The 23,577-nt window shown below is 63.4% G+C and overlaps 2 protein-coding genes across 4 annotated transcripts; both read left to right on the top strand.

Annotated features, from left to right (window-relative positions):
* Positions 1–54: 54 nt before the first annotated feature.
* On the top strand, positions 55–16,534 carry WDR90 (WD repeat domain 90; the record flags this gene model as incomplete). The annotated part of the gene is given in 48 exon segments (XM_082857794.1): positions 55–81; positions 313–509; positions 511–564; positions 566–714; positions 892–983; positions 1,113–1,289; positions 1,379–1,487; positions 1,700–1,861; positions 2,120–2,234; positions 2,323–2,390; positions 2,770–2,867; positions 2,945–3,163; positions 3,302–3,364; positions 3,628–3,696; positions 4,343–4,453; positions 4,523–4,668; positions 4,739–4,796; positions 5,251–5,369; positions 5,462–5,605; positions 5,708–5,838; positions 5,910–6,026; positions 6,356–6,591; positions 6,798–6,937; positions 7,144–7,274; positions 7,786–7,916; positions 8,206–8,367; positions 8,567–8,697; positions 8,834–9,007; positions 9,095–9,135; positions 9,327–9,458; positions 9,604–9,771; positions 9,856–9,945; positions 10,075–10,172; positions 10,745–10,847; positions 11,075–11,196; positions 11,369–11,528; positions 11,626–11,816; positions 11,905–12,073; positions 12,214–12,325; positions 12,482–12,653; positions 14,666–14,788; positions 14,941–15,115; positions 15,224–15,354; positions 15,463–15,606; positions 15,677–15,796; positions 15,910–15,998; positions 16,237–16,270; positions 16,272–16,534. Coding segments are annotated over 48 exon segments (6,078 nt in total). The 3' UTR covers positions 16,446–16,534.
* A 471-nt stretch (positions 16,535–17,005) lies between these two features.
* RHOT2 (ras homolog family member T2) lies at positions 17,006–22,216 on the top strand. Of its 3 annotated transcripts, XM_082857247.1 has the most exons (19): positions 17,006–17,089; positions 17,209–17,267; positions 17,366–17,447; positions 17,530–17,573; positions 18,473–18,526; positions 19,014–19,066; positions 19,145–19,253; positions 19,349–19,450; positions 19,523–19,621; positions 19,750–19,858; positions 19,953–20,073; positions 20,277–20,361; positions 20,437–20,579; positions 20,663–20,763; positions 20,849–20,979; positions 21,076–21,156; positions 21,268–21,390; positions 21,482–21,684; positions 21,967–22,216. In XM_082857247.1, exons 1-19 carry the CDS (start codon positions 17,053–17,055, stop codon positions 22,091–22,093), a joined length of 1,863 nt encoding a protein of 620 aa, XP_082713373.1. In that variant the 5' UTR covers positions 17,006–17,052; the 3' UTR covers positions 22,094–22,216. The 3 variants fall into 3 exon arrangements, with proteins under 3 accessions (XP_082713373.1, XP_082713371.1, XP_082713372.1); XM_082857245.1 differs by having other exon boundaries at positions 20,849–21,156; XM_082857246.1 differs by having other exon boundaries at positions 21,482–22,007.
* The last annotated feature ends 1,361 nt before the right edge of the window (positions 22,217–23,577 follow it).

Below are 23,577 nucleotides of genomic sequence, written 5' to 3'. Positions count from 1 at the left end.
CAGGTGTCTGAACCCGGCCTCAAGACCCAGAAATGTTACATAACTGGCCCTGAGATGGCGCCCCAGCCACCCAGAATTGCGGTCAGGTCTCAGGACGCCTGGTGCTGTCTCTGAATCCTCCAGGTCTGGTGGGGAGCCCTCGGGGTCCTGTAGGAGATTGCTTTGCCTGTGGGGCCAGATGACTTTGCCTGCGTCTGACACACGTGCCTCCAGAGAGCTAGGTAGCAACAGGGTAGGTGGGGACAGCTCCTGCCAAGTGCAGCTCACAATTTCTGGGCTGCGTCTCATACCCTATACAAAGATGCCTCCCAGAGGGAGTCAGGAACCTTCTCGGATCCCACAACTGGTTGCGCTAGAGTACCCCCAGGGGGTCCCAGCTTGGGAGTGGCCGCAGAGGCCTGGGGGCGGAGGCTCCTTATGCCCCGGGGCACGACAGCAGAGAAGAGGAAGTGGTCGGGCAAGGTTTGGGGGCGCCCCGAGAAACAGCTGGTGAGGTGGGGGTCCAGACCACCAGCGCGGTCACTCACCAGGCCCCGCCCCGTCGCGCGGTCACGTGTCAGGCCCCGACCCTGAAGCGCGATCACGTGCCCTGCCGCCGTAACGGCGGAAGTGGCGTCGTTGCCAGGCGGCCGTTGCTAGGCGCGCACTGCGTGCTCTGCGTGGGGCGCGCGGTGGCCGAGGCGGGAAGCGCGAGCGGCGGCGCCATGGCCGGAGGTAGCGGCGCGCGGCGGGAGGGCCGGGGGCTCGGGGCCCGGGTTGGTGGTGAGATTCGCCCGGAGCCCAGTTCGCGCGCCGCGCTGGCTGTCACAGCTGGGGAGCGCGCAGACCCTGCCCCGGCCCCCTCCCTAGACCCGCGGTGGGTCTGGCACCTCACGCCCCCGTGTCCCCCAGTGTGGCAGCAGCCGTTCCTCAACGTCTTCAGACACTTCAAGGTGGACGAGTGGAAGCGGTCCTCTAAAGAGGGCGACGTGGCCGTCGTGACGGTAAGTGGGCCGGGGCACCTGGCAGCAGGAGCGGCGGCTTCTCCTCTGTCTCCTGGGCCGCTTTGCTGCAGCCCTCCTGGCGCTCCGTGGGGCTGAGCGGGACGCCACGCCTCCCGTGTCTCTCTGCAGGACAAGACCCTCAAGTGCACGGTGTACCGCGTGCGGGGCCCTGTCTCTGCTGGCAATTACATCCAGCTCCCCAAAACCAGCACCCAGTCCCTGGGGCTGACCGGACGCTACTTGTACGTGCTCTTTCGGCCCCTGCCCGCCAAGCATTTTGTCATTCACCTGGACCTGTGTACCGAGGTTACAAGCTGGAGAGCGGGAGCTGCCGGTGGGGGCCCTGCACTCATGCTGCAGTCTCCTCTACTCACGCCCATGCTGTATGCCCACAGGGCAGCCAGGTCATCCGAGTGTCATTCTCCAACTTCTTCAAGGAGTTCAAGTCCACAGCCACATGGCTTCAGTTCCCTTTCATCTGTGAGACTGGGACACCCAGGAAAGGTAACATGCAGATGAGGTGTGAACGGGTCACAGATGGTCTGGGAGAGGCAGGCAGCCAGAAGGCTCAGCGGGGAGGCAGGCCAGGGACAGCCTGGGTGGAGGGGCATGTGGCTGTGGCCATGAGAGTGGGGACAGGCCGAGGACAGAGAGTGCTGTGGGCCAGTTGGTGAGGGTAGGCTCTGACCTTTGCTCCTGTCCTGCACACCTGGCAGGTGTGGGCTCTCCTGGTGCCCGCTGGACCTGCCTGCAGCTCGACCTGCACGACATTCTGCTGGTCTACCTGAACCGACGGTACAGTCACCTCAAGAGCATCAAGTTGTGTGCTAGCCTGCTGGTCAGGAACCTCTACACCAGCGACCTGTGCTTCGATCCCGGTGAGGGCTAAAGGTGTGCTTAGCCTGCAGCCCACCTGCTCTAACTCCCTGTGTGCTGGCCTCCACACCCTCCCTGGCACTTGGTGAAAATGCCCATGCTGTACCATCTTTGAGCCTCCCAGCTCCCAAGGCAGCCACTGGGGGAGAGGGTGGCTGGGCTGGTGACCAGGCAGTGCCCTGCTGGCTGGCACCTGGTGTTGTCTTGTCTGGGCTGGGAGAGGGAGCTGGGTGGGCTTCCTTGGACTCTGCTCTTCGTAGCTGTCACTGTCGCTGAAGCCCGGTGTGCAAAACTGCCCATCACCCCCATACCTCGAGAAATGGCATTCCCGGTGCCGAAAGGGGAGAGCTGGCACGACCACTATGTCCACATCCGGTGAGCAGCTCTGCCTGTCATGAGGGCGGCCGGGTGGAGGGACGGCAGGGCCGCCCCTGGAAGTTGACTGTCCTTCCACCCCGTCAAGGTTTCCAAGCGACAGCTCAAAAACACCCTCCGAGGCAGTTCAGAAGAGCTGTTCCCCTTCTGAGGCAGGTGGGCCTGTGGGACCAGCGGTGACCCAGCTTCAGGCCTGAAGGGCCCATGGAGCTCGGCGGGAGAGGGGGGCCTGATGCTGCATCTGGGGAGGTGAATGCAGCAGCATGATGCCTGCAAGGGTGAGGGGAGGCTGTCTCGAGGCCCCAGACCCAGTGTGGGAGGTTCCGACTAGAGTGCCGGGTGGCTTCAAGCTTTCCAACTGGGAAGGGGTGCCGGGGCCCACGGGAGGGTAGGCTACAGCTGTTGTTGTGGCTTCCCTCCTGCATAGTGGGCAAGGTCAGGGCCCACTGCTGACCCCTGCCCAGTGCCTTGTGGCCACGTTCTCACAGGCTTGTCTGCACTCTGCTCAGTGGGTTCTTCTCAATTGCAATCTTAGCGGGGCCTGTGCTGCGGCTTCTTCCTCACCCAGCGGCCTTCAGCAAACCTGTTCAGGACAGCCTGGCCCTCATAGTCCAGAAGCGTGGCCCCACAGCCGTGAGTGCCCTGTGCCCTTGGAGATGGGGCTGAGGGTGGTGGCCATAGGGTGCTAACAGGCACTTGTCCTCCCGAAGTCCCGCCAGGCCCCCTCTGTGCCCAGGCCCCTTCCAGAAGTCAGTGTGTCCTGTGAGCGCTCCAAGGTCTCTAGTGTGGGTGGCCCCAGTGGCCGTAGCCAGGAGCCCTTGGCCTGGGTGGAGGCCACTGACAAGCACGTGGCCAGTGACAGCCTTCACGTGTCTGTGCATCAGACGACTGTGGAGCCCACGGCCCCAGAGGATGCATCCCCACAAGAGGTGAGTGCTTTTCCCAAGGAAGGTGGGGCTGGACTGTGCCACCGAGGGGGGTGGGATGTGGACGAGGTGTGGGTGGAGGGCTGCTGGGCCTCTGTCCACTGGGAATATGCGTGGGGCAGATGGTCTCTTCCCATCTAGTCTCCTGGCAGAAAGCAGAACCAACAGGAGGTGGCTTTGGGCAAGAATCGTTTTCAACAAAGAGTAAGGAGGGGGCTGGTGCCCTGACCCCAGTCCCAGTGGTTTGGTGGGGGGCGGGCTTAGGCTCCAGGCAGGCGCAGGACTGGGGTACCTGGAGGGTCTAGCAATGTGATTGGAATTCTGGTTTCCTGCCATAGAGCAGCTGGCAGAAGGCACTAGAACCAGGTGGCTTTCTTGGGAGGCAGGCACCAGCTCTGGGTGGGGCAGCCTTGGTGGGACAGGAGCCTCGCCACTTCGGGGTCTCACTGTGAGTTTGCCTATTTCAGAGCTTCCTCCCGGATCCGGTCCTGAGGCTCAAGGGGGTCATCGGCTTTGGGGGTCACAGCACCAAATGGGTGAGGGGTCCGACTCTGTTCTTGCTGGGTCGTGCAAGTGTCAGATACACAGAGGGGACAGTGGGCACACCCCGTGTTTCCTTGAGGTGGCTGTGTGGACAGCCGAGCTCCCCCAGGCGTCGGGTCCCTTCACCGCTGCGGACGCCCAGCCCTGCCCGCATTCTCACACGCTCGGTGCTTCCTTGACGTGATGACATCCCGTCGCAGGCATCCCTTTGTGTCGTGAACACCAGCCGGGTCGGTGCTGGTCCGATCGCTCAAGCTTCCAGAGACCTGAGAGCCCTTGCTCACCTTTTAAAGCTTTGATGCGTGTTGTCCAGCCGAGTGGGGCTGGGTATGGGCGAGACTTGTGGGACCCTGCAGAAACAGCAGCAGGAGAGGAGGCTGTGTGCTCGCCAGGCCTTCCAGGACACGAACTCCGAGTCTTTGTGGGCTCTCTGGCCTTTTGTCACCTGAATCCCAAAGTTTCTTGTGTTGCGTACAGGGCTTAGAGGAAGCCCTGCCTTTGTGCACGTGCACCCGAGCTCTTTCTGTTCTTTTGGCACGTGCATCCCATTGACTCCTGTGTGTGGGGCTCGGCGGAGTGCTGGGGTGGGGGGACGAAGCCGACCAGCCTGTGACCTCAGCCTCCGGCCCCTGTGCACAGGCCCTGTGGACCCGGGATGGGGCCGCCGTCGTGTACCCTTGCCATGCGATCATCGTTGTCCTGTGTGTCAACACCCGGGAGCAGCGTCTTTTCCTTGGCCACACAGACAAGGTGGGCACCCTGGCCCAGGGGTGGCTTGTTCTGCAGGCACACACCCTCCCTCACCCTGCTGCCCCCCAGGTCTCTGCCCTGGCGCTGGACGGGAGCGGTTCCCTGCTGGCCTCAGCCCAGGCACGGCCCCACAGCATGCTGCGTCTCTGGGACTTCCAGACCGGGGAGTGCCTGTCCCTCTTCCAAAGCCCAGTCCACACCGTCTGCTACCTCAGGTGGGTGCAGGGTCTCCGAGGGGGGTGGGGGCTGCGCCTGCAACACTGACCTCCACCTCTCCATCTGCAGCTTCTCTGACAATGGGGAGGTGCTCTGTGGTGTCGGCAAGGACCGCCACGGGCGGATGGTAAGCAGGCCAGGCCGGGGGAGGTGGGGCAGCCCATCCTGGGGTGCAGGCAGGCAGCAAGGGTCCCCCGCAGGCCTCCCCCAGCCCCGCCGGGCACCACTGCGCCATACTTGCCAGAGTGTCTGTTTCACTCCCTCGTGGATGGAGCTGACCTTTGACTGACCGGCCTCGACCGGCCTCACCCTCTTCAGTGGCAAGTCCCCCACGCCTGAGCTGGGCGTGTTTAACATGACAGCATCTCTGAAGTTGGGTGTTTCACCCGGGGTCTCTCCTTCACTCGTGGTTGTGTCTCCTGCTCCTTTCTGCGTACATATGTCTGTGGAAACCCCGGGTGGGCACATGTAGGTTCCTCCGGGCCGCAGGGGCCAACTTTCCCACCCCCTGCAGCCCAACGCGCCTGCTTCTGTGGGAGAGGCCAGGCGGGTGGTGGGTGCTCAGCGTGGACTTGTTGCAGACTGTGGTGGTGTGGGGCACGGCCCAGGTGGGGCGAGGCGGAGAGGCCGTCATCCTCACGAAGGTGCACAGCGACGTTGATATCCAGGCATTCGAGGTGGCCTTTTTCGATGAAACCAGGTGATTGGCTGCCCGCCTGCCCATCCTCCGTGCTGGGACCAGCGAGTTGTGAGCTGGCCCCTCCTCCCTGGCTCACCTCCTACCCCTCGCAGGATGGCATCGTGCGGGCGGGGCAGCGTGCGGCTGTGGCGGCTGCGAGGTGGGGGGCTGCGCTCCTGCCCTGTGGACCTGGGGGAGCACCACGCGCTGGAGTTCACTGACCTGGCCTTCAGGCAGGCCCAGGACGGCTATATACTGTGAGCCCCACCCTCCCTCCCCTAATGGCCAGGGCCCGCCCATTCCTTGCCCCGCTCCTCGGTCCCTTCGCCTTCACTTGTTACTTCTGCCTCTCTGGGCAGCTACGTCTGCAGCCGCAGCGGCCACATCCTGGAGATTGACCACCAGCGCATGGCTGTGCGGTGCGCTCGCCGCCTCCTGCCTACACAGACCCCTGGTGGCCCCCTCCCACAGAAGCAGACCTTCAGTTCAGGTAGGTGGGCCCTGCTGTGTTGGGAGGAGCGGCCCTGACGCTTTGGGCTGACCGTGCCTCCCCCTACCCAGGCCCCGGCATCGCCATCAGCAGCCTCAGCATCTCCCAGGCCAAGTGTGCCGTGGGCTCCGAGGACGGCTACCTGCGCCTCTGGCCCCTGGACTTCTCTTCTGTGCTCTTGGAGGCAGGTGGGGCCTCGACATCACCTTGCCACCAGGGTTGCCGCAGGAGGGCCGTGTCCCCGGGCTGGACGACAGTCATGGGGCTCCAAAGGGCTGTGTCCTGAGCTGGGGTCCACCATTGCTGAGCCCAGGGGTGGGTGGTCACAGGGGAGGCACCTGTTGTAGCTCACAGGGAGATGGGGCTCCAGGCAGCAGGGAAGCGCATTTCTCAGTGTCCTGGGCAGAGGGGCTGGGCACAGGCACAGCATGGATATGGTCAGCCTGCCCCAGTTGGCCCAGGTTCCGGGCCCACCCCACTACAGGCCTGGGCGATCACCGACCCACCCTGCCTGCAGAGCATGAGGGCCCCATCAGCTCCGTCTGCGTCAGCCCTGACGGCCTGCGTGTGCTGTCCACCACCTCCTCGGGCCACCTGGGTTTCCTGGACATCCTGTCCCGGGAGTACAGCGTGCTGGTGCGCTCCCACGCCGCCCCGGTGCTGGCCCTTGCCACTGAGAGCAGCCGGGGACAGCTGGCCACTGTGTCCCAGGACCACACTGTCTGCATCTGGGACCTAGCGACCCTGCAGCAGGTGGGGTGTGGCCGGAGGGAAGCCAGCCAGGAGGGAGGGACTGGAGGGCCGCAGGCCATACTGAGGCCCGGTGGGTGGGGCCCTGAGTTCTTCTGCCTGTGTTTGGGGCCTGAAGGTTCAAGGCACTTGGAGAGAGACTGGCTCTCGGGCCTTGTGGCCAGCTGGTTGCCCCAGCCTGTCCGCCCTCACATGGCCCTGTCCTCCAGCTGTACGACTTCGCGTCTCCGGAGGAGGCCCCGTGTGCTGTTGCCTTCCACCCTACCCAGCCCACCTTCTTCTGTGGCTTTAGCAGCGGGGCCGTCCGTTCCTTCAGCCTGGAGACCACCGAGGTCCTAGTGGAGCACAGGTGGGTGGTCAGCCGGCTCTGGCCCCACAGACGATCGAGGTGGAAGCTCCAGTGGTTTGTGGGTCCCCTGGGGAGTGTGGGAGATCGGGTAGTGTGGAGGAGGACCGTCTACTGGAAGCCCCGCCCTCTGCTGCCCCTCCGGGATTCTGCAGGAGGTCTGGGACGGTGCAGCTCAGGGGCAAGGCAACGGCGTCTCATGTGTGCAGGTGTCACCGCGGAGCCATCACCGGCCTGGCCGCCAGCCCCGACGGCAGCCTCCTGTTCAGCTCCTGCTCTCAGGGCTCCCTGGCCCAGTACCATAGCAGCGTGCCCCAGTGCCGCATCCTTCGTGTGACAGGTCAGGCCCCCAGGCCCAGCCCCAGCCCCACTCTGGCCTCCCAGCCATCCCCTGGTCAGGTCCCTGCGGGGGTGGGGGTACGTGTCGCCCCCGACTGTGGTACTGCGTTCTACAGTCGCACTACTGAGACCCCCAGAGCCAAGTGTGGTTTTAGGACTCACCAGCCCCCCGAGATTGAAGGTCAGTGAGAGTCTGTGCCCACCCTTCCCCAGGAGGAAGTGAGTACCTGAAGCCTGAGCACCAGGCCAGCAGGGGAGTCAGCCCCCTCCCATGGCCACTGTAACTCGGGCCAGCCAGATGGTCACTTGGTGGTCACTCGGAGAACCCCCAGATTTCCTGGCAGTCCGTGGTGCCCACTGGTGTCTTGGTGCTCTCACATCTAGGCCCCATGGGCTGGCTGCTGTGGGATCTGCCCTGCCCAGCCCGCAACAGTAGGTCTCTGACCAGTGTCTGTTCTGGTGCCCCACCCCTACCCTGACCCAGCTGACTGCCTGTCCCCATATGCCGGCAGCTAACGTGGTGTGCCAGGAGGCTTGCCCGAGCCCCAGTGCCCTGGTGGTCAGTGGGGACAGCCACCTGCTGGCCTTTGTGGGTCCCTCCAAGTACACAGTGACTGTCATGGACACAGCCTCACTGGATGAGGTGAGTCAACTGGAACCCTCCCTGTGTGCAGTGAGGGTGGAGTCACGCCAGTTTGGCCCACAGACCCTGTGGGCACCCTGACCCTGGCAGCTGCGTGTTTCCCTGGGTGGGAGGCCATGCTCATTTCAGAAAGGACCTGGGCCCTGCGCCCCTCATGGCACAGAGGACATGTGAGCTGTGGGCAGCCTGCCGGATGGGTGCCCAAGGCCGCCCACGGCCCGGGCCCCAGCTCTGGGGGCTCGAGCTCTGGCCGGAGGTCATGGTGAGGACACTTGCTGCTCTCCCTCAGCTGCTGAGGGTTGACATCAGGACTCTGGACCTGGCTGGCAGCTGCCTGGACTCAGCTGTGGCCGTCTGCTTTGGCCCTGCACCCCCTGGCCACTTGCTGGTGTCCACGTCCTCTAACATGGTTGCAGTGCTAGATGCCACGTCGGGCCGCTTGGTCCGGGAGGTGAGCCCAAGACTGCGGCTGGTGGCCTGGCCTCCCCCGCCTTCCTGGCTCCGGCCTTGCTGCCCGCAGTGCCCAGAGGAGGGGAGGCCCTGGGCTGCTTGCTGCTCCCTAGAGGTTGTGTTCTGTGAGAAGGGGGCTCCCCCAACTGGTGGTCCTGTGTGCTCTGACTTTTTCCCTCAGCAATCCCTCTCTCTCCCAGCTGTCCTGTGTCCCCCCTGCGGCCTGCTCTGTCCTAGCTCTCAGCGGGGATGGCCGTTTTCTGCTCACAGCCGCTGACCGGGCCATCAAGGTGTGGGACTACTCAGCACAGGCTGGCCCTGGCTGCCAGGTGTGTGCCCTGGGCGGGCGCACAGCGGGTAAGAAGAGGGTGGAGGACAGTCCCTGAAGTTACCCCGTGCCTGCTGGGGCCTGATACTGCACGAGGTCCTCTTGGTCAGTCTGCAGTCTGGTGGCCAGGTGTCTCCAGCTGTGCCTCAGTGGTCTCTATATTGCCACACTGCTGCCCTCAGGTGTACATCGGCCACTCAGAACCTGTGCGGGCTGTGGCTTTCACCCCTGACCAGCAGCAGCTCCTTAGTGTGGGAGACGCCATCTTTCTATGGGACGTTTTGGCGCCCTCTGAGAAGTCCCCTCCAGGAAGGCAAGTTCCTGCCCTCGACATGCATCTGCCAGGCCTTCCTCTGCACCCCTTCGCCCCACCCGACCATCTCTCTTGTCACCTCTGCAGTGTCCAAGGCTCTCCCGGGGCCCCCACAACCTGCGAAGCTGGTGAGTGGTCCCACCACACTGGCAGTCTCCATGGTGATGTCTGGTGCTGGCGCTGTAACCGCTGTGGGTGCACAGCACTGTTCTTTTCCTGAGGGTCCCGATGCAGAGCTGGTTGGGCGTGAGGGGCTGGGCACGCCTCCTGCTCTGCCCTCCCCAGGCCCTGAGCTCAGCCGAGCTCCTTCCGTCCTCAGGCCTGGGTACAAGACAGCTGGAGGACATGGTGTCCGGGGCCAATGGGCTTCCCCGGCAGCAGGTGCCCATGCCATCCCAGGCGTCCCCACCCTGGCTGGACATCTGTGCCAGGCCCCCCAAGGACCATGATGGTGAGGGCAGGGGTCCTAGGAGGGCCTGGAGGGGATGTGTTCCTGGCTCCCATCCTGACATGCTTTGTTGCTCCTGGCCTGGGGGAGGGGCAAGGGCATGGGGGTGCTCTGCTCTCTCGTCTTACTGTCTCCCCACCCTCCTCAGGCGCTTTCTCCATGTCAGATGAGAGCCGTGGCCCTGAGGGTCTCCGCCAGGCCTCAGGCCCACCTGTGCTGGTGCAGAAGGAGGCTGGCAGGGCCGGTGATGGGGCCTGGGGGGCCATGGGGGGCCCCTGGGACCTTGGCAGGCCTCCCAACCCCCGTGGTTGGCCCAGTAAGCAGGGGAGGGGCAGCAGGGTGGGGCAGGGTCACTCATAACTGGACCAGGGCCCAGGTGCATGTACCACGTGGACTCCAGGTGGCCTAAGGACAGACCTGGCTGCCCCTGGCAGACAAGGGATGGTCACCTACAGGACAAATGGAGAGCCCAAGGCCCCTGCTGGGCCAGGTGGATGATGGGACGTGGCTCATCTGTACCCTTTGAACCCAAGCGTCTGACCAGCCAGGGCAGGGTGCCTGCAAGGAGGGTCACTGTGTGGTCCCTGGGGGTTCACAGCCTCATTCCCTTCCCTGACAGGTGCCTGCAGCACTGGAAGAGCCAGGGCCCAGCCCCCCACTTGCCCGGACTCCTATCGGCATTTCACAGCTCGCTACAAGGCCTCCCTGCTGCCCAAGGTTGGCTGGGTGGGGCATCCTCATAGGCCCTGCCACCAGTGGATATCCTGGAAGCCCAGGGGTCCAGGTGGCATGGCCCTGTGGTGTCTGGGGTACTCCTGCTCCCTGGTAGACACAGGCTCCCTGGGGTTTCCCTGGGGCAGCTCCCAGAGCTGACAGCAGCCCGGGCCTTGCTGGCACTTGCCCCACGGGTCACCCCTCTGCCCTGAGCCCCATGCTCTCACCGGACTGGTTTAGGTTCTCACTGTCACGCAGTGACTGGACCCAGGCGTGTCCTGCTAAGCCCACACACTCACTTCACTCCATGGTCCTGGCTCCCCTTCACTTCCCCCCCGGCAGGCGCCTCCCCGTCTCCTCCTCCTGCCTCCCTGTCTGCATGCTGCATGCCAGGCTCCCAGCCCCGCTGGCCACCGCGTGCAGACTTTGGTGCCCACGTACCTGCCGTTTGCCTCCTCCCGGGAGCATGCATCTCCCAAGGCTCAGTCCCACGCCCAGCCTGATGGGCAGAGCTTGAGGTTGGGGGCCTGGGCCAGGTGGGTCGGTGCCAGCGTCCTGGGTCCACTTCCTCACAGGGCCTCTCCTTCCCTGCTGTCGGCGATGAGCGGCTGCACCTGAAGGCCGTCATGGGTTACAACGGGAACGGGCGCGCCAACCTGGTCTGGAGGCCAGACACAGGTGGGGGCCACGGCCCAGACGCTGCAGGGTGGGCTCAGTTCTGTCCACCCCTAGGCCAGGCCCCATGGAGGGGCCCGCAGGTGGTTTGGGCTGCAGGGCGGGCGTGTCCTCCTGGTGGCACTTCCTGCTGTGAGCAGGAGTTCTCCTTGGGGTGGGGTTGGGGGGTGTGGGCACGAGTGCCTGGGGCTGTGGGGCTGACGGGGCGGGCGCTTCCTCCCTGCCCACAGGCTTCTTCGCCTACACGTGTGGTCGCCTGGTGGTGGTGGAGGACCTGCACTCTGGTGTCCAGCAGCACTGGCTTGGCCACCCTGAGGAGATCTCCACGCTGGCCCTCAGCCACGATGCCCAGGTGCCTGTCCTGCAGCCTGCCTTGAATGCCCAGGGCCAAGGTGTGCCTCGGAGCTTGGCTCCTTGAACTGCGTGCAGCTGGCTCTCGCTTCCAGAGCAGCCCTTTACACAGAGCGGGAATGGGCCCGTGGACTGCACCCTTCCTGCTGACCACCCACCTGCCTGCCCGCCAGGTGCTGGCCTCTGCCTCAGGCCGAAGCAGCACTGCCTCCCGCTGCCAGATCCGTGTCTGGGACGTGCCAGGGGGCTCCTGTCGGCAGCTCCTTTCTCACCACGACACTGCTGTTCAGGCCCTGGCTTTCTCACCAGACGACAGACTCCTCGTCACTCTGGGTCAGCAGGGCGGGGGCGGAGGACAGTGGTCTCTGGACTCCCCTGCCTGTCCTGGGAACCCTGGGCAGCTGACGTGGTCACTCTGCATCTCCCCCAGGGGACTATGGCGACCGCACCCTGGCCCTGTGGAGCATGGCCACCTACGAGCTTGTGTCCTCCACGTGCCTCCCAGAGCCAGTATACGGCATGGCCTTCAACCCCTGGGACGCTGGCGAGCTCGCCTGCGTGGGCCAGGGTGCCGTCACCCTGTGGCTTCTGCAGCAGCGTGGGGGTGATGTCAGCCTCCAGGTGCCAGGGTTCAGAGGAGGCTTTGGAGGATGGGGTCTGGCTGGACCCCAGGGCATCGCTGACCCACACTGTGCTCGTGTCCCTCCAGGTCCACCGAGAGCCCATCCCTGAGGAGGTGGGGGGGTGGGAGCTGACCTCGCTCTGCTACGGGACCACACCCCTGCTCTACTGCGGCTCCAATGCTGGCCAGGTGTGTGTTTGGGACATGTGTGCCAGCTGCTGCTTCCTGGCCTGGGAGGCGGACGACGGTGAGATCGGTGGGTGTCTGACGGAGCCCCCGTGGCCCTTGACAGCTTGGGGCTCGGTTCTCCCTGGGAGTCCCAGTGCTGGGGCGGTGGACACCGTCTTGAGTCCCAGGCGTCTGGGGACGTGGCTCACGGCATCTCCTGTCCCCCAGGAGTGCTGCTGTGCTCGGGCGCGCGTCTGGTCAGTGGCAGCAACACCAGGCGGCTGCGCCTATGGGCCGTGGGGGCCGTACCAGAGCTGAGGCGCAAGGGCTCCGGGGCCAGGTGAGCGTCTACAGTGTGTCTGGGAGCTGGCACTCTGTTGCCAGCTGGGCCCGTCCCCCAGGGGACATGCTCGGGCAAGGCCAGGGCCCGTGGGCCAAACCACCTGGCTCCCTCGGCTCTCGCTGCTGCCACCCCTTTGACCCCCTGCTCCGCCAGGTCTAGCTCTGTGTTTATGGAGCGTGAGTTGACCCTTGACGGGGCCGTCGTGAGTGCAGTCTTCCACGAAAGCATGGACATGGGTGTGGTGGGCACCACGGCGGGCACGCTCTGGTACGTCAGCTGGGCTGAGGGCACAAGCACCCGCCTCGTCAGCGGCCACCAGAGCAAGGTGAGGCCGCTGGGCCACCGGCTTGCCGCCGAGGATTTCTGAGGGGATCCCAGCCCGCACAAGCCGGGCAGCTGCCGTGCACTCCCTCCGTCCCCGCCCCCCTGGGTGCTCCCAGCCCAAGCGCAGCTGCGAGTGTCCAGGCGTTCCCAGGACCAGCTGCACCCCTGGAACCACGCGCCCCTCCCCATGGGCATGGGGTCCATGCCGTGTCCACGTGCAGCAGCCCCAGGCCCTGTGGCCTTCTTGACCCTTCCTCTTTTCCGCCACTTTATTCTCTTGTAATTTACGTGTTGAAGAAAACTGGTCATCCACCCTGGAGTCTTCCACCACCGTTGTTGGACATGCTTCCCTGGGGTCCGAGGGGTCTGGAAGCCGGGCCAGGGTCTAGTCAGGGCCAGCCAGTCCCAACGTTACTTCCTTCTGGGAGCGTTGTGTCTCCCACCAGTGATGCCCTTGTCTGGCGGCAGGAGTTGCAGGTGGCAGTAGTCAGATCCCTCGTTCTTTCAGAAGGGAAGTGGCCTCGAGAGCTCTCAGGTTTCCCGGGGCTGGGACAGGGCACAGGTAGATGAGTGTCTCCCTCGTGGACCAGGCCCCCCAGCAGCAGTCAATGTGTTACTTTCTGAGAGCTATTAAGGGCTGGTGGGTGGAAATGTGGGTCTGGCTTCCCCACCGTCACTTTCTCTTGACGCTCGTGGAGTCCTGGCCTTGGCTGGTGGCAGGGTCTTCAAGTTGGCTCCTGAGTCTTTTTAAAAAAATTCTACGTTCATTTGTTCAGGCGTAACAGTAGCCAACAAAGAAACTCTTGTGTGAGGTAGTGAGAGTTACATGTTTCCTTTTTCTTTGGTAATGGCTTTATGTCGAGGTATAATCTGTGGGCCACACACCCATGTAACATCAATGGATTTTGAAACATTTGCAGAACTGTGCAACACCGCAGTCACTTTCATCCCAGAAGGAAACCCCCCAGCCATTAAACACTCACAACCCAGCCCCTGGCAGGCGCTCACCGACTCTGTCTCTGTCGGTTTGCCTGTTCTGGATGGTCCCTGTGAACAGAAACACATTCTGTGGTGCTTTCTATCTGCTTCTCTTACTGAGCATCGTGTTTTCAAGGTCCATCTGAGTTGTAGCGAGTGTCAGTGCTTCACTCCTATTTACTGCTAAATACGCTTCTGTGGTACAGATAGGATGAGTTTATCCACCCACCAGGGCATGAGCTCGAGGGTGCTGAGTTCTTGACCTGAGCTGGTGGTCACTGGTGGTCCCCCTCTTCTGTGGACCACAGGTGCTCCAGCCTCTCCCTCTGCAGCTCTGCCCAAGACTGGACTTGGCTGTTCCAGAGCCTGTGGGCCCCTCCAGTGGGAAATGGGCTTAGAGGTCATGGTCTGAGGCCCAGAGGGGCCCATCACTTCTCAGCCAAACAGACCTAAATTATTATTTTTCTAAGATAAAATGCATCAGGAGTTTATACTTAATGCTTGAAATTCACATTCAGGACTCGGATATTTTGTTTTACCTCATTGGTGCACGGCCTGTCTCCTTTTTTTAATTTTTTAATTTTTATTTTAATTTTTTTTTCTGTCTCCTTTTTTTTACACCAGAGATCCTGACTCTGTGTAATCATACAACTGCTTTCTCCCTTGATACACATGACACACACACACATGACAATCTCAGCCCCACCCCCCCTGCTGTGATGAGGCCCAGGAGTGGCCCCCCTGGGAGTCCCGTGTTCTAGGTTCTGTCAGGACAGTTCCTTCTGTGACGTCCCAGCAAGTGGATGGTCAAGTTCAACTGACTGGTGGGCTTCTTGCAATTTGGATTCCACCCAGGTCTAGTGTGGGGACACTTGGGAGGGAGGGAGGTCAGGACAGTTTCTTTGTGCCACATGGAGGGCCGGGGCCAGGTAGGCTCAAGGGGGAGATGGATGCTCTCATGAATGACCTGGCCATGCTGTGTTCCCTCTCTGCTCGAGGGCCATGGGCCTCAGGTAGGGTGGTGACTCCTCACAGGTGAACGAGGTGGTCTTCAGCCCCAGCGAGTCCCACTGTGCCACGTGCAGTGACGATGGGAGCGTGAGGGTGTGGAGCGTGGCCAGCATGGAGCTGCTGATCCAGTTCCAGGTGCTCAGCCAGGTACTTGGGGGGCGCCTGGGGCTGGGGTGCACGCCCGGGACTCCGGCAGCCTCGTCCTCCGTCCAGCCTTGGTGTCTGTCTGTGGCCTTGGGCCTGGGCCCCTTCCCCTCTCCCCAGGGGAGTGCTAATGTTTTCCTACCGTGGGTCCCCAGAGCTGCCTCTGCCTGTCTTGGAGCCCCCCATCCTGCGAACGCCCAGAGCAGCAGTGGGTGGCAGCGGGCTACAGTGACGGCACGCTGCGGCTCTTCAGCATCCCCCTCATAGCGATGGAGCTCAAGATGCATCCCCACTCGGCTGCACTGACGGCCATCGCCTTCTCTGCTGATGGTGAGGCCGGGCTCACGGTGACAGCACGGCTTCTGCCTGGCCCAGGTCACACCTTTGGGCTGAGGGCTAGGGGCTCACGAGTAACAGCTTGGTCTCTGCCTCGCCCAGGTCAGACCATCCTCTCCGGAGACAGGGATGGGCTCGTGGCTGTGAGTCGCCCTCGCACGGGGATGACCTTCCGTGTGCTGAATGACCATCGGGGAGCCCCGATCTGCACCATCCAGAGCACGAGAAGAGAGGTGAAGTAGCCTTGTGAGCCTGCAGGGCCTGGCCTGAGCCGAGGGTGCTGGCAGGGAAGGGGATGGGAGAGCAGGGCAGACGGCACCTACCAGCCTTTATGTCCCCAGTATGGAGACTTCGGGGCAGAGGGTGTGGACCTGTGGCTGGCTGCCAGCGGGGACCAGCAGGTCAGCGTTTGGGCCTCCAACTGGCTGCAGGACCGCTGTGAGCTCGTGGACTGGCTGAGCTTCCCAGCGCCCGCCCTCACGGAGGTAAGAGTCCCGGTGGCCCTGCGGGCGGGGTGCCCCCCCACCCTGCCACAGTGTGCTGTGCCCTCCACAGGTTCCCAGCTGCCCGCCACCCTCCCTCGCCGCCTTCTGCCCCTGGGATGAGGCGCTGCTGGTGTGTGCGGGCCTCAGCGTGCACCATGAGGTCGTCTTCTACAGCCTCTGCCAGAAGCAGGCACATGCACCCCTCCATGTGGTTCTGGGAGCCTGAGGGACCCGGGGCTGGGGAGGGACAGGTCTCGGGGCCACGGGAACCCCTGCCCAGTGCCTCACGCTTGCTGTCTGCAGGTGATGAAGAAGATCCCACTGCCTTTCTTTGCTGTGTCCATGAGCCTGTCCCCTGGGGCCCACCTTATGGCCATTGGCTTCTCTGGTGAGTGCTAGTGTCTTGAGTGAGGCCCAGTGGGTACACCTGTGCCCCCACACTGAGCCGTACCCCTCGTCCCTGAAAGTGGGGTGAGGACACCTGCTCCAGGGGAGTCTTTCGGGTAGGGTCAGGAAATGAGGGGGGTGGGGGGCCAGGTTCCCCCAATGAGGCACTGGCCCCAGCTGGAGACAGAGCCACGGTGGGTTGGAGGAACCCTGGGTCCTGGAACTATACAGACACAGGCACAGGGCCCACGGCACCCTAACTGTCCCAGCCCACCCGATGCTGTCCCCCAGCAGAGCGTGTGCTGAGGCTGGTGGACTGTGCGTCGGGGGCCGTGCAGGACTTTGCTGGCCATGATGACTCGGTGCAGCTGTGCAGGTTTGCCCCATCTGCTCGGCTGCTCTTCACGGCGGCCCACAATGAGATACTGGTGTGGGAAGTCACAGGCCACTGACCCCCAGTGGGGAGTGTGGGGTCAGGTGTTGCCCTGCTGGTCAGCCGGGCACCTGGCCTGGGCAGAGGCTCAGCTGAGAAGCTGGGTTGGCCGGGGGCCTTGTGCTGGGCCAGGATGGCTGGGTGGGCTTCACCCCTCCACACCCGGCTGCCCAGGAGTGTGTGCAAATCATCAAGACCTTGAACATGTATGAAGTGCTTATTGCTTCTTTTCCTTTGGGCTTTTGTTTCTACCTTGTACAGTTCAAATAAATGTGGGTGTTGCACTGAGGCATTGTCTCCTGGTCACTCCAGACTGCCTGAGCTCAGTTTCTGCCCAACCTCCAGACCTCCTGCTCCCTGCCAGGGATCCTGACCCCTGCATGAGCTGCGGGGGCGGGGCGGCACTGGGCAAAGGCCCCGCCCCCCTGGCCGGCGCGGCGCTGGCAGTGCCCGGCGTGCCCACGCGGTGGCGCCGCCGGGCAGCTAGGCCGGTCTGGCCCGCCCGCCTCGCTAGGGAGGCTGCGCGGGCGGGGGCCGGAAGTGCGGGCGCAGCTACAGCGCGGGTCGGGGTCGTGGGCGGGGGCCGGGCCTGCACTGGGGTCAGACTGCAGCTCCCGGCGGCCAGCATGAAGCGGGACGTGCGCATCCTGCTGCTTGGCGAGGGTATGTAGGCGCCTGGGCCTGGGTCAGGCGGGGGTCGAGCCTGGTCGGGGATCTTGGGGCCGGGGTGGGGAGAGGCGCCGCGACCTTGGCCGCCGCGCTGACCGCGCCGCCCCGCGCAGCCCAGGTGGGGAAGACGTCGCTGATCTTGTCGCTGGTGGGCGAGGAGTTTCCCGAGGAGGTAAGGCCGAGCGCGCCCCCGCGCCCAAGAAGGGCCCAGGTCCGGGCGCCGCCGCCCTCCGCCCTTCCCGGCTGTCCTCACGGCCGCGTCTGCCCCAGGTCCCTCCCCGGGCAGAAGAGATCACCATTCCCGCGGACGTCACCCCAGAGAAGGTGCCCACCCACATCGTGGATTACTCAGGTAGAGGGGCCGCCCGCCCGCGGTTGCGCCCAGGAGCGGGCATCTCCGGCAGGTCTGCAGTAGGGTCTCTTTTTCCACCCAGAGGCTGAGCAGACAGTCGAGGAGCTTCAGGACGAGATTCACAAGGTACGGTGGGTCCTGGGGAAGGGAGTGCAGGGCTCAGGCCTTGGGGATATGGCTGCCCTGGCTTGATCGGCTTCAGCCTCTGAGGGATTGGATTAAGGTGCCCAGAATGTCTGCAGCCTCGCTAATTCTGTTGTGACCTGTTAGCACTGAGTGTCTTTGGGGTCCCTGTGATGCACTCTGCTGGGAGCCAGGAGGAAGGCCCATTCCTTCCTCTTGCATGCGTGGTTGGCCAGCCCACAGCTCTCCATGCCTAGCCTTCCCTCTTCTGGTGGACCTTGGGGAGCAGTCTCCAAGTCCTTGAAAGTGATCCCTTGGGCAACTCTGTGCCCAGCACCCCCATTCCCCACTCCTTAGTCCAGCCCACTGTCCTGGGCCTCTGGGCTGCACCGGGTGTCATGACCAGGGCTGTGGGCTGCACAGCTAGCTCTCTGCTCTCCTCTGCACAGGAAGACCTGTGCTTGGACCAAGCTCCTGGTAGGGGTGCTGCCCCTGCAGCATCTGCTGTGTCCTGGGGGTGCCACTGGGCAAGGGTACAGGCCGCAGCCACTGTGTTGCCATCATCCCCTACCTTGTGCTGTTGTCCTCTGTCTGCTGTTGCCTGTAGTGACCAGGGAGCGAAGGGCTGAGGCTGGGGCTGGGGAGTCAAGTTTAAGGGTGGCTGTGTCCTGAGCCCTCAGGGGACTCGTTGACCAGAGCTGCAGTATTGGGGCCTGGCATCTGCAGCAGAAGTGGGTAGGGAAGAGCTGGCCTGAGGTGTGCCTAGCCAACAGCCAGTGACTCGGCCTGGGAGCAGCTGGAAGGGTGGGCTCCCCAGTCTCTGAGCCCTGTGCTGTCCAGCTTGTGAGTGGAGCAGGGAGCTTCAGATCCCACCATACAGTCACTCTCCCTGCCCCCAACAGGCAAACGTGGTGTGCGTGGTGTATGACGTGTCTGAGGAGGCCACTATTGAGAAGGTGAGCAAGGGAACTCTCTGTCCATCCTAGCTTTCTGTCACTGGTGCCGAGCCTGGTCATCAACCTGTTCTCTGCACACACCACAGGCTGACGCTCAGTTGACCCGGGTTCTGGGCAACTTGCACCCGTGGCTGGCCCCACTGGGGAGCTTCATGGAGCCACCCTGGCCACGGTCCCCAAAGCTCCCCCCGAGTTCCCATGATCCTGTCTCCTGCCGAGAGCGTGGATGGCCTTGCGTCTGAATCTCTTAGGCCTGCAGGAAGAGTTGCTGATCTCAGGCCCTTTGTGGGTGTTTGGGAACTGCTAGGATCAGATGAGGTCCTACCTGCCCGCTGCTCTTCCCCACTGGTCTTGTTGCCAGTGGCCGTGACTTTGGCTCTCAGTGACCCTCAGTCTCCCCCGTCTCTCCTCGAGCCAAGTGAGAGTTCCACATGGGAGCTGTGGGCCGGGCAGGCCTCCATTCTCATGGCCAGGTCTTACCTTTCAGATCCGAACCAAATGGATCCCGCTGGTGAATGGGGATACCAAGAGGGGGCCCAGGTAATAGGCAGGACTCGGAGAGGGGGGCTGGGCCCCGCCAGCTCCCCGATCCCTGGTGACTGTGGGTCTCTCCCCCAGGGTCCCCATTATCCTGGTGGGCAACAAGTCGGACCTGCGGCCGGGGGGCTCCATGGAGGCTGTGCTGCCCATCATGAGCCAGTTCCCTGAGATCGAGACCTGTGTGGAGGTGAGCAGGCAGGGCCCCGGGGGTGCCAGGACTGCAGAGGCGAGGACAGGGGGCCTGCCTGCCTCCCCCTCTGAGTCTGTTCCCACGTGTCCCAGTGCTCGGCGAAGAACCTGAAAAACATCTCAGAGCTGTTCTACTACGCACAGAAGGCCGTGCTACACCCCACGGCCCCCCTCTATGACCCTGAGGCCAAGCAGGTGGGCTGAAGGCACCGGTGGGGAGGGCGAGCAGGAGGGAGTGGTGGGGGTGCTGAGCTGCTGTCCCCACAGCTGATGCCCGAGTGCGCCCAGGCCCTTACACGCATCTTCAGGCTTTCAGACCAGGACATGGACCAGGTGCTCAGTGACCAGGAGCTCAATGCTTTCCAGGTGCGCCCCCTTCTGTCTCCTGGCGGTACCCACCCTCCCAGCTGCAGCCACACCCCACGCCTTGGCTGCCCTTGTGACGGATGGAGAGGGCAGCTGGCTGACTAACGGCGACTTTCTCTCGGAAGCAGATGTCCTGCTTCGGGCACCCTCTTGCCCCGCAGGCCCTGGAGGATGTGAAGGTGGTGGTGAGCAAGAATGTGGCAGGAGGCGTGCGGGATGACCGGCTGACCCTGGACGGTGAGGCCCGACACCCTGCCTACATCGGGCGTGGGGTGTGGGGCAGGGCCGGGCTGTGCCTGGTGTTACTCTCTTTTCTGCTTCTCCTGAGCAGGCTTCCTTTTCTTGAACACGCTCTTCATCCAGCGAGGCCGCCACGAGACCACGTGGACCATCCTGAGGCGCTTTGGCTATGGCGACTCGCTTGAGCTGACGGCCAACTACCTCTGCCCACCGTGAGTGGCATTTGGGCTCAGGGCTCGCCTCCCATCTGTGTCGGATGGGGCCTGGGGCTCCTGGACCCTGTGCTGGGGGCCATCGGGGCATCTCTCCCTGGCGGGGGGACTCTCTGCTTGCCTGGATGGCCTGTGTTCGGAGGAGGTGCCCTGCGGAGCACAAGGAGGTGTGCACAGCCCCACCCCCATCCCGGCACCCGCAGGCTCCGTGTGCCCCCCGGATGCAGCACCGAGCTCAACCACCGCGGCTACCAGTTTGTGCAGAGGATGTTCGAGAAGCATGACCAGGTGAGGGCGCTGGGCCCCACTGAGACCCCCTTGGCCTCCCACCCGCACATGTCACCGCAGCTCCTCTGCCCGCAGGACCGGGATGGCGCCCTCTCGCCAGCAGAGCTGCAGAGCCTTTTCAGCGTGTTTCCTGCTGCTCCCTGGGGCCCCCAGCTCCCTCGCACAGTCCGCACCGAGGCCGGTCGGTTGCCTCTGCACGGGTATCTTTGCCAGTGGACGTAAGTGCAGCCCTCACCCACTGAGACATGGCCTCACCCTCTGCCCTGCTGTAACACCACATCCCCACTTCTCCCGTCCCCAGTCTGGTGACCTACTTGGACGTCCAGCACTGTCTTGAGCACCTTGGCTACCTGGGCTTCCCCACCCTCTGCGAGCAGGATTCCCAGGCCCACGCCATCACAGGTGGGTGCCCGCTTCCACACCGGCCCCCAGCCAGTGCCTCCCTGGCAGCCCCTCCCTCACGTTCATCCTTGCTCCCTGCCCACAGTCACCCGGGAGAAGAGGCTGGACCAAGAGAAGGGACAAACGCAGAGAAACGTTTTCTTGTGCAAGGTGGTAGGGGCCCGCGGAGTGGGCAAGTCCTCCTTCCTGCAGGCTTTCCTTGGCCATGGCCTGGGGGTGAGTGTCCATGTGTGCCGTGCGTGGACCTGGGGGGCAGGGGTTCTGGAAAGAGTCCAAGCAGTGAGCTTCAGGGGCGTCCCTCCTCTGCACCAGGATGCTGGGGAGCCTGCCGGGGAGTCCTCTGCCTACACCATCGACACCGTGCAGGTCAACGGGCAGGAGAAGTACCTGATCGTGAGTGCGGGGTCCCCGGGGTAGGCCTAGAGCGTGCACGCTGAGGGAGCCGCCCAACGCGGCCCTGGGAGACCTAGCCTGTGCCCCTCTGAGGCCACCCTTTCTGTTCAGCTGTGTGAGGTGGGTGCAGACAGCCTCCTGACCGCCTCGGCCGACGCCACCTGTGACATCGCCTGCTTGATGTTTGACAGCAGCCACCCCAGGTCCTTCTCGCTGTGCGCCAGTGTCTACAAGGCAAGGTCCCGCCCACCCTGGGGGCCCTGCTGCATAGCAGGGCTGTGGGCAGGTGTCCCCCAGCACACTCACATGGCCCCTCCCCCTGCAGCGCCACTACATGGACAGGCAGACCCCCTGCCTCTTCGTCTCCTCCAAGGCTGACTTGCCCGAAGGCGTCTTGCTGCCTGGTCTGTCTCCGACTGAGTTCTGCCGTAGGCACCGGCTGCCCGCCCCCGCCCTGTTCTCTTGTGCCGGCCCAGCGGAGCCCCGCGCGGCTATCTTCACCCGGCTCGCCACCATGGCCGCCTTCCCGTGGGTACCAGGATCGAAGCCCCTGTGTGGGAGACCCCTCCCTGTCCCAGGAGAGTGGCACAGCTGTGGTGTCAGGACTGGAGTCAGTCAAGGTTGCAGGGTGGGCCTTGGTGCCTGTGCCGATGCTCAGGTGGGGCCCTCGGGGCCTGGCCTCACAGGCTGCCCTCTAGTCTGGGGGTACTGCCATGCTGGGCACTGACACAAAGCAGCTGAGTGGGGCTCTGGGACTTTGTAGGAGACGGAGGTGGGGTTACAGCAGCAAGACTCCCCTCTCTCCTGCAGACACCTTGTCCACGGGGAGCTGCACGCCACCTCCTTCTGGCTCCGGGTGGCGCTGGGGGCCGTCGGGGCTGCCGTTGCTGCCGTTCTCAGCTTCTCACTCTACAGGGTCTTGGTGAAGAGCCGATGAGGTCCCAGACCCCACAGTCTGATCTCAGGGTGCTGGTGTGGGGCCACTTGCTTGGTGGGGGGATGGAGACCCTCTCAACTTTCCTCCTGAGGACAGTCCACCTGCTGCCCCACCCCTGCCTCAGCCCCGAGGGTGGCCCTGGCTCCCAGCAGCCTGTGTCCGGCCTTGCTGCAGGTGCCGGGCATGACCCTCTTCTGTGGGCATCATGTGTTGGAGGGACCGGGAGGTGTGGGTGAGGAAGTCAGTGACCCCAGACCCGAATTCTCAGGGCTCCACTCCTCCTTCCTGGTCCCATGTGGCCAGAGGGTATGAAGGGGGTAAGAGGGCAGAGCTTTGGACCAAAGGCAGGGGCGTGGAGGCAAGAAATGGCTGGACCATTGTGCACGCCCCCACCCCCCAATCTGAAGACAGGTCCAGGGCTGTGCCTCTCACAGAAGACGTATGAGATTGGATTTCCTGATTAAACTTCACTTGTGTCTTTTACATATTGGGTCCTGCTTTCTGAGGATGACTTCTTGAATTAACTAAAACGTGTCTTTGCTCTGGGTGTGGGCTGGGAATGTTACTCCTGACCCCCCCCCCCCCCCCCCCCCCGCCTCCTCTCTGAGTCACCATCCTGAGGTCTCAGGCCAGGATAAGGACCAATTATGGCCCAGCCGCAGCCTCAGGGCCTTTAGGTCCATTGAGGTCCATGCTGGCCTGAGGGTGAGGCTGGAGGGGACCTGATACCTGAGGACCCCCCTGATGTGATCCCTCCCCACAGCCAGGTGTAGTCACTACCCAAGCCTCAGCATCCTGTCAGGCTGGCTGAGGTGTGCTGAGGATCTGGGGTTTTGGGATGTGCTGAAATGTCCTGGTGTGTGAGGTGGCCCTGGTCTGGGGGAGCTGCCCTGTTTCTCACACCCCACCCAGAGGCCTCTGCCCCTCCCACTGGGCAGGAGACAGCCAGAGCTCCAGCCTAAGGACAAGGGGACAGAGAACCTTTCTTGGTCTGAGGAGGGGGCTCAGCTTGGAGTTTAGGTGCTCACTCTGGCATGCATTCTGGGCGTGGAGCAGAGGCAGTATGTGGTGTGCTTGGGTGGAGGACCTTGGCCAGACAAGTACCCCTTCTACTTCCTGTAATTAGTCATTCTTTGCAAGACAGGCCTTTAGGCCAGGGCCCCTCCCCCAGCCCTGACAAGCTGTTTCTAGAGGCGGGGGAGGTGCCTCCTCGGCAGGGGATGCTCAGGCCTGACCCAACAGGGGCTGGGGGTCACACCCTTAAGTTGTTTCAACCATCCCGCTGGCCCTCCAGTTCCAGTGACCTGAGGACCCCTGGTGCAGTTCTTACTAAAGCTGGGCAGGGCAGGATGCTACTTCTAGCTGCTGCATCTGTCCTGAGGCTCAGCTGCACAGGCATTCTGAGCGGTGCTGTCAGGGGTTGCTATGGTTATACATTACCACAGCCTGTCACCTTCCTTATTGTAGGGGGTCTACCTGTCCTC

The sequence above is a fragment of the Leucopleurus acutus genome (assembly GCF_964270905.1).
Source record: "Leucopleurus acutus genome assembly, chromosome: 16".
Lineage (NCBI taxonomy): Eukaryota > Metazoa > Chordata > Mammalia > Artiodactyla > Delphinidae > Leucopleurus > Leucopleurus acutus.
The sequence above is the reverse complement of the archived record's forward strand: the minus strand, read 5'-3'. Positions and strand labels throughout refer to the sequence as shown.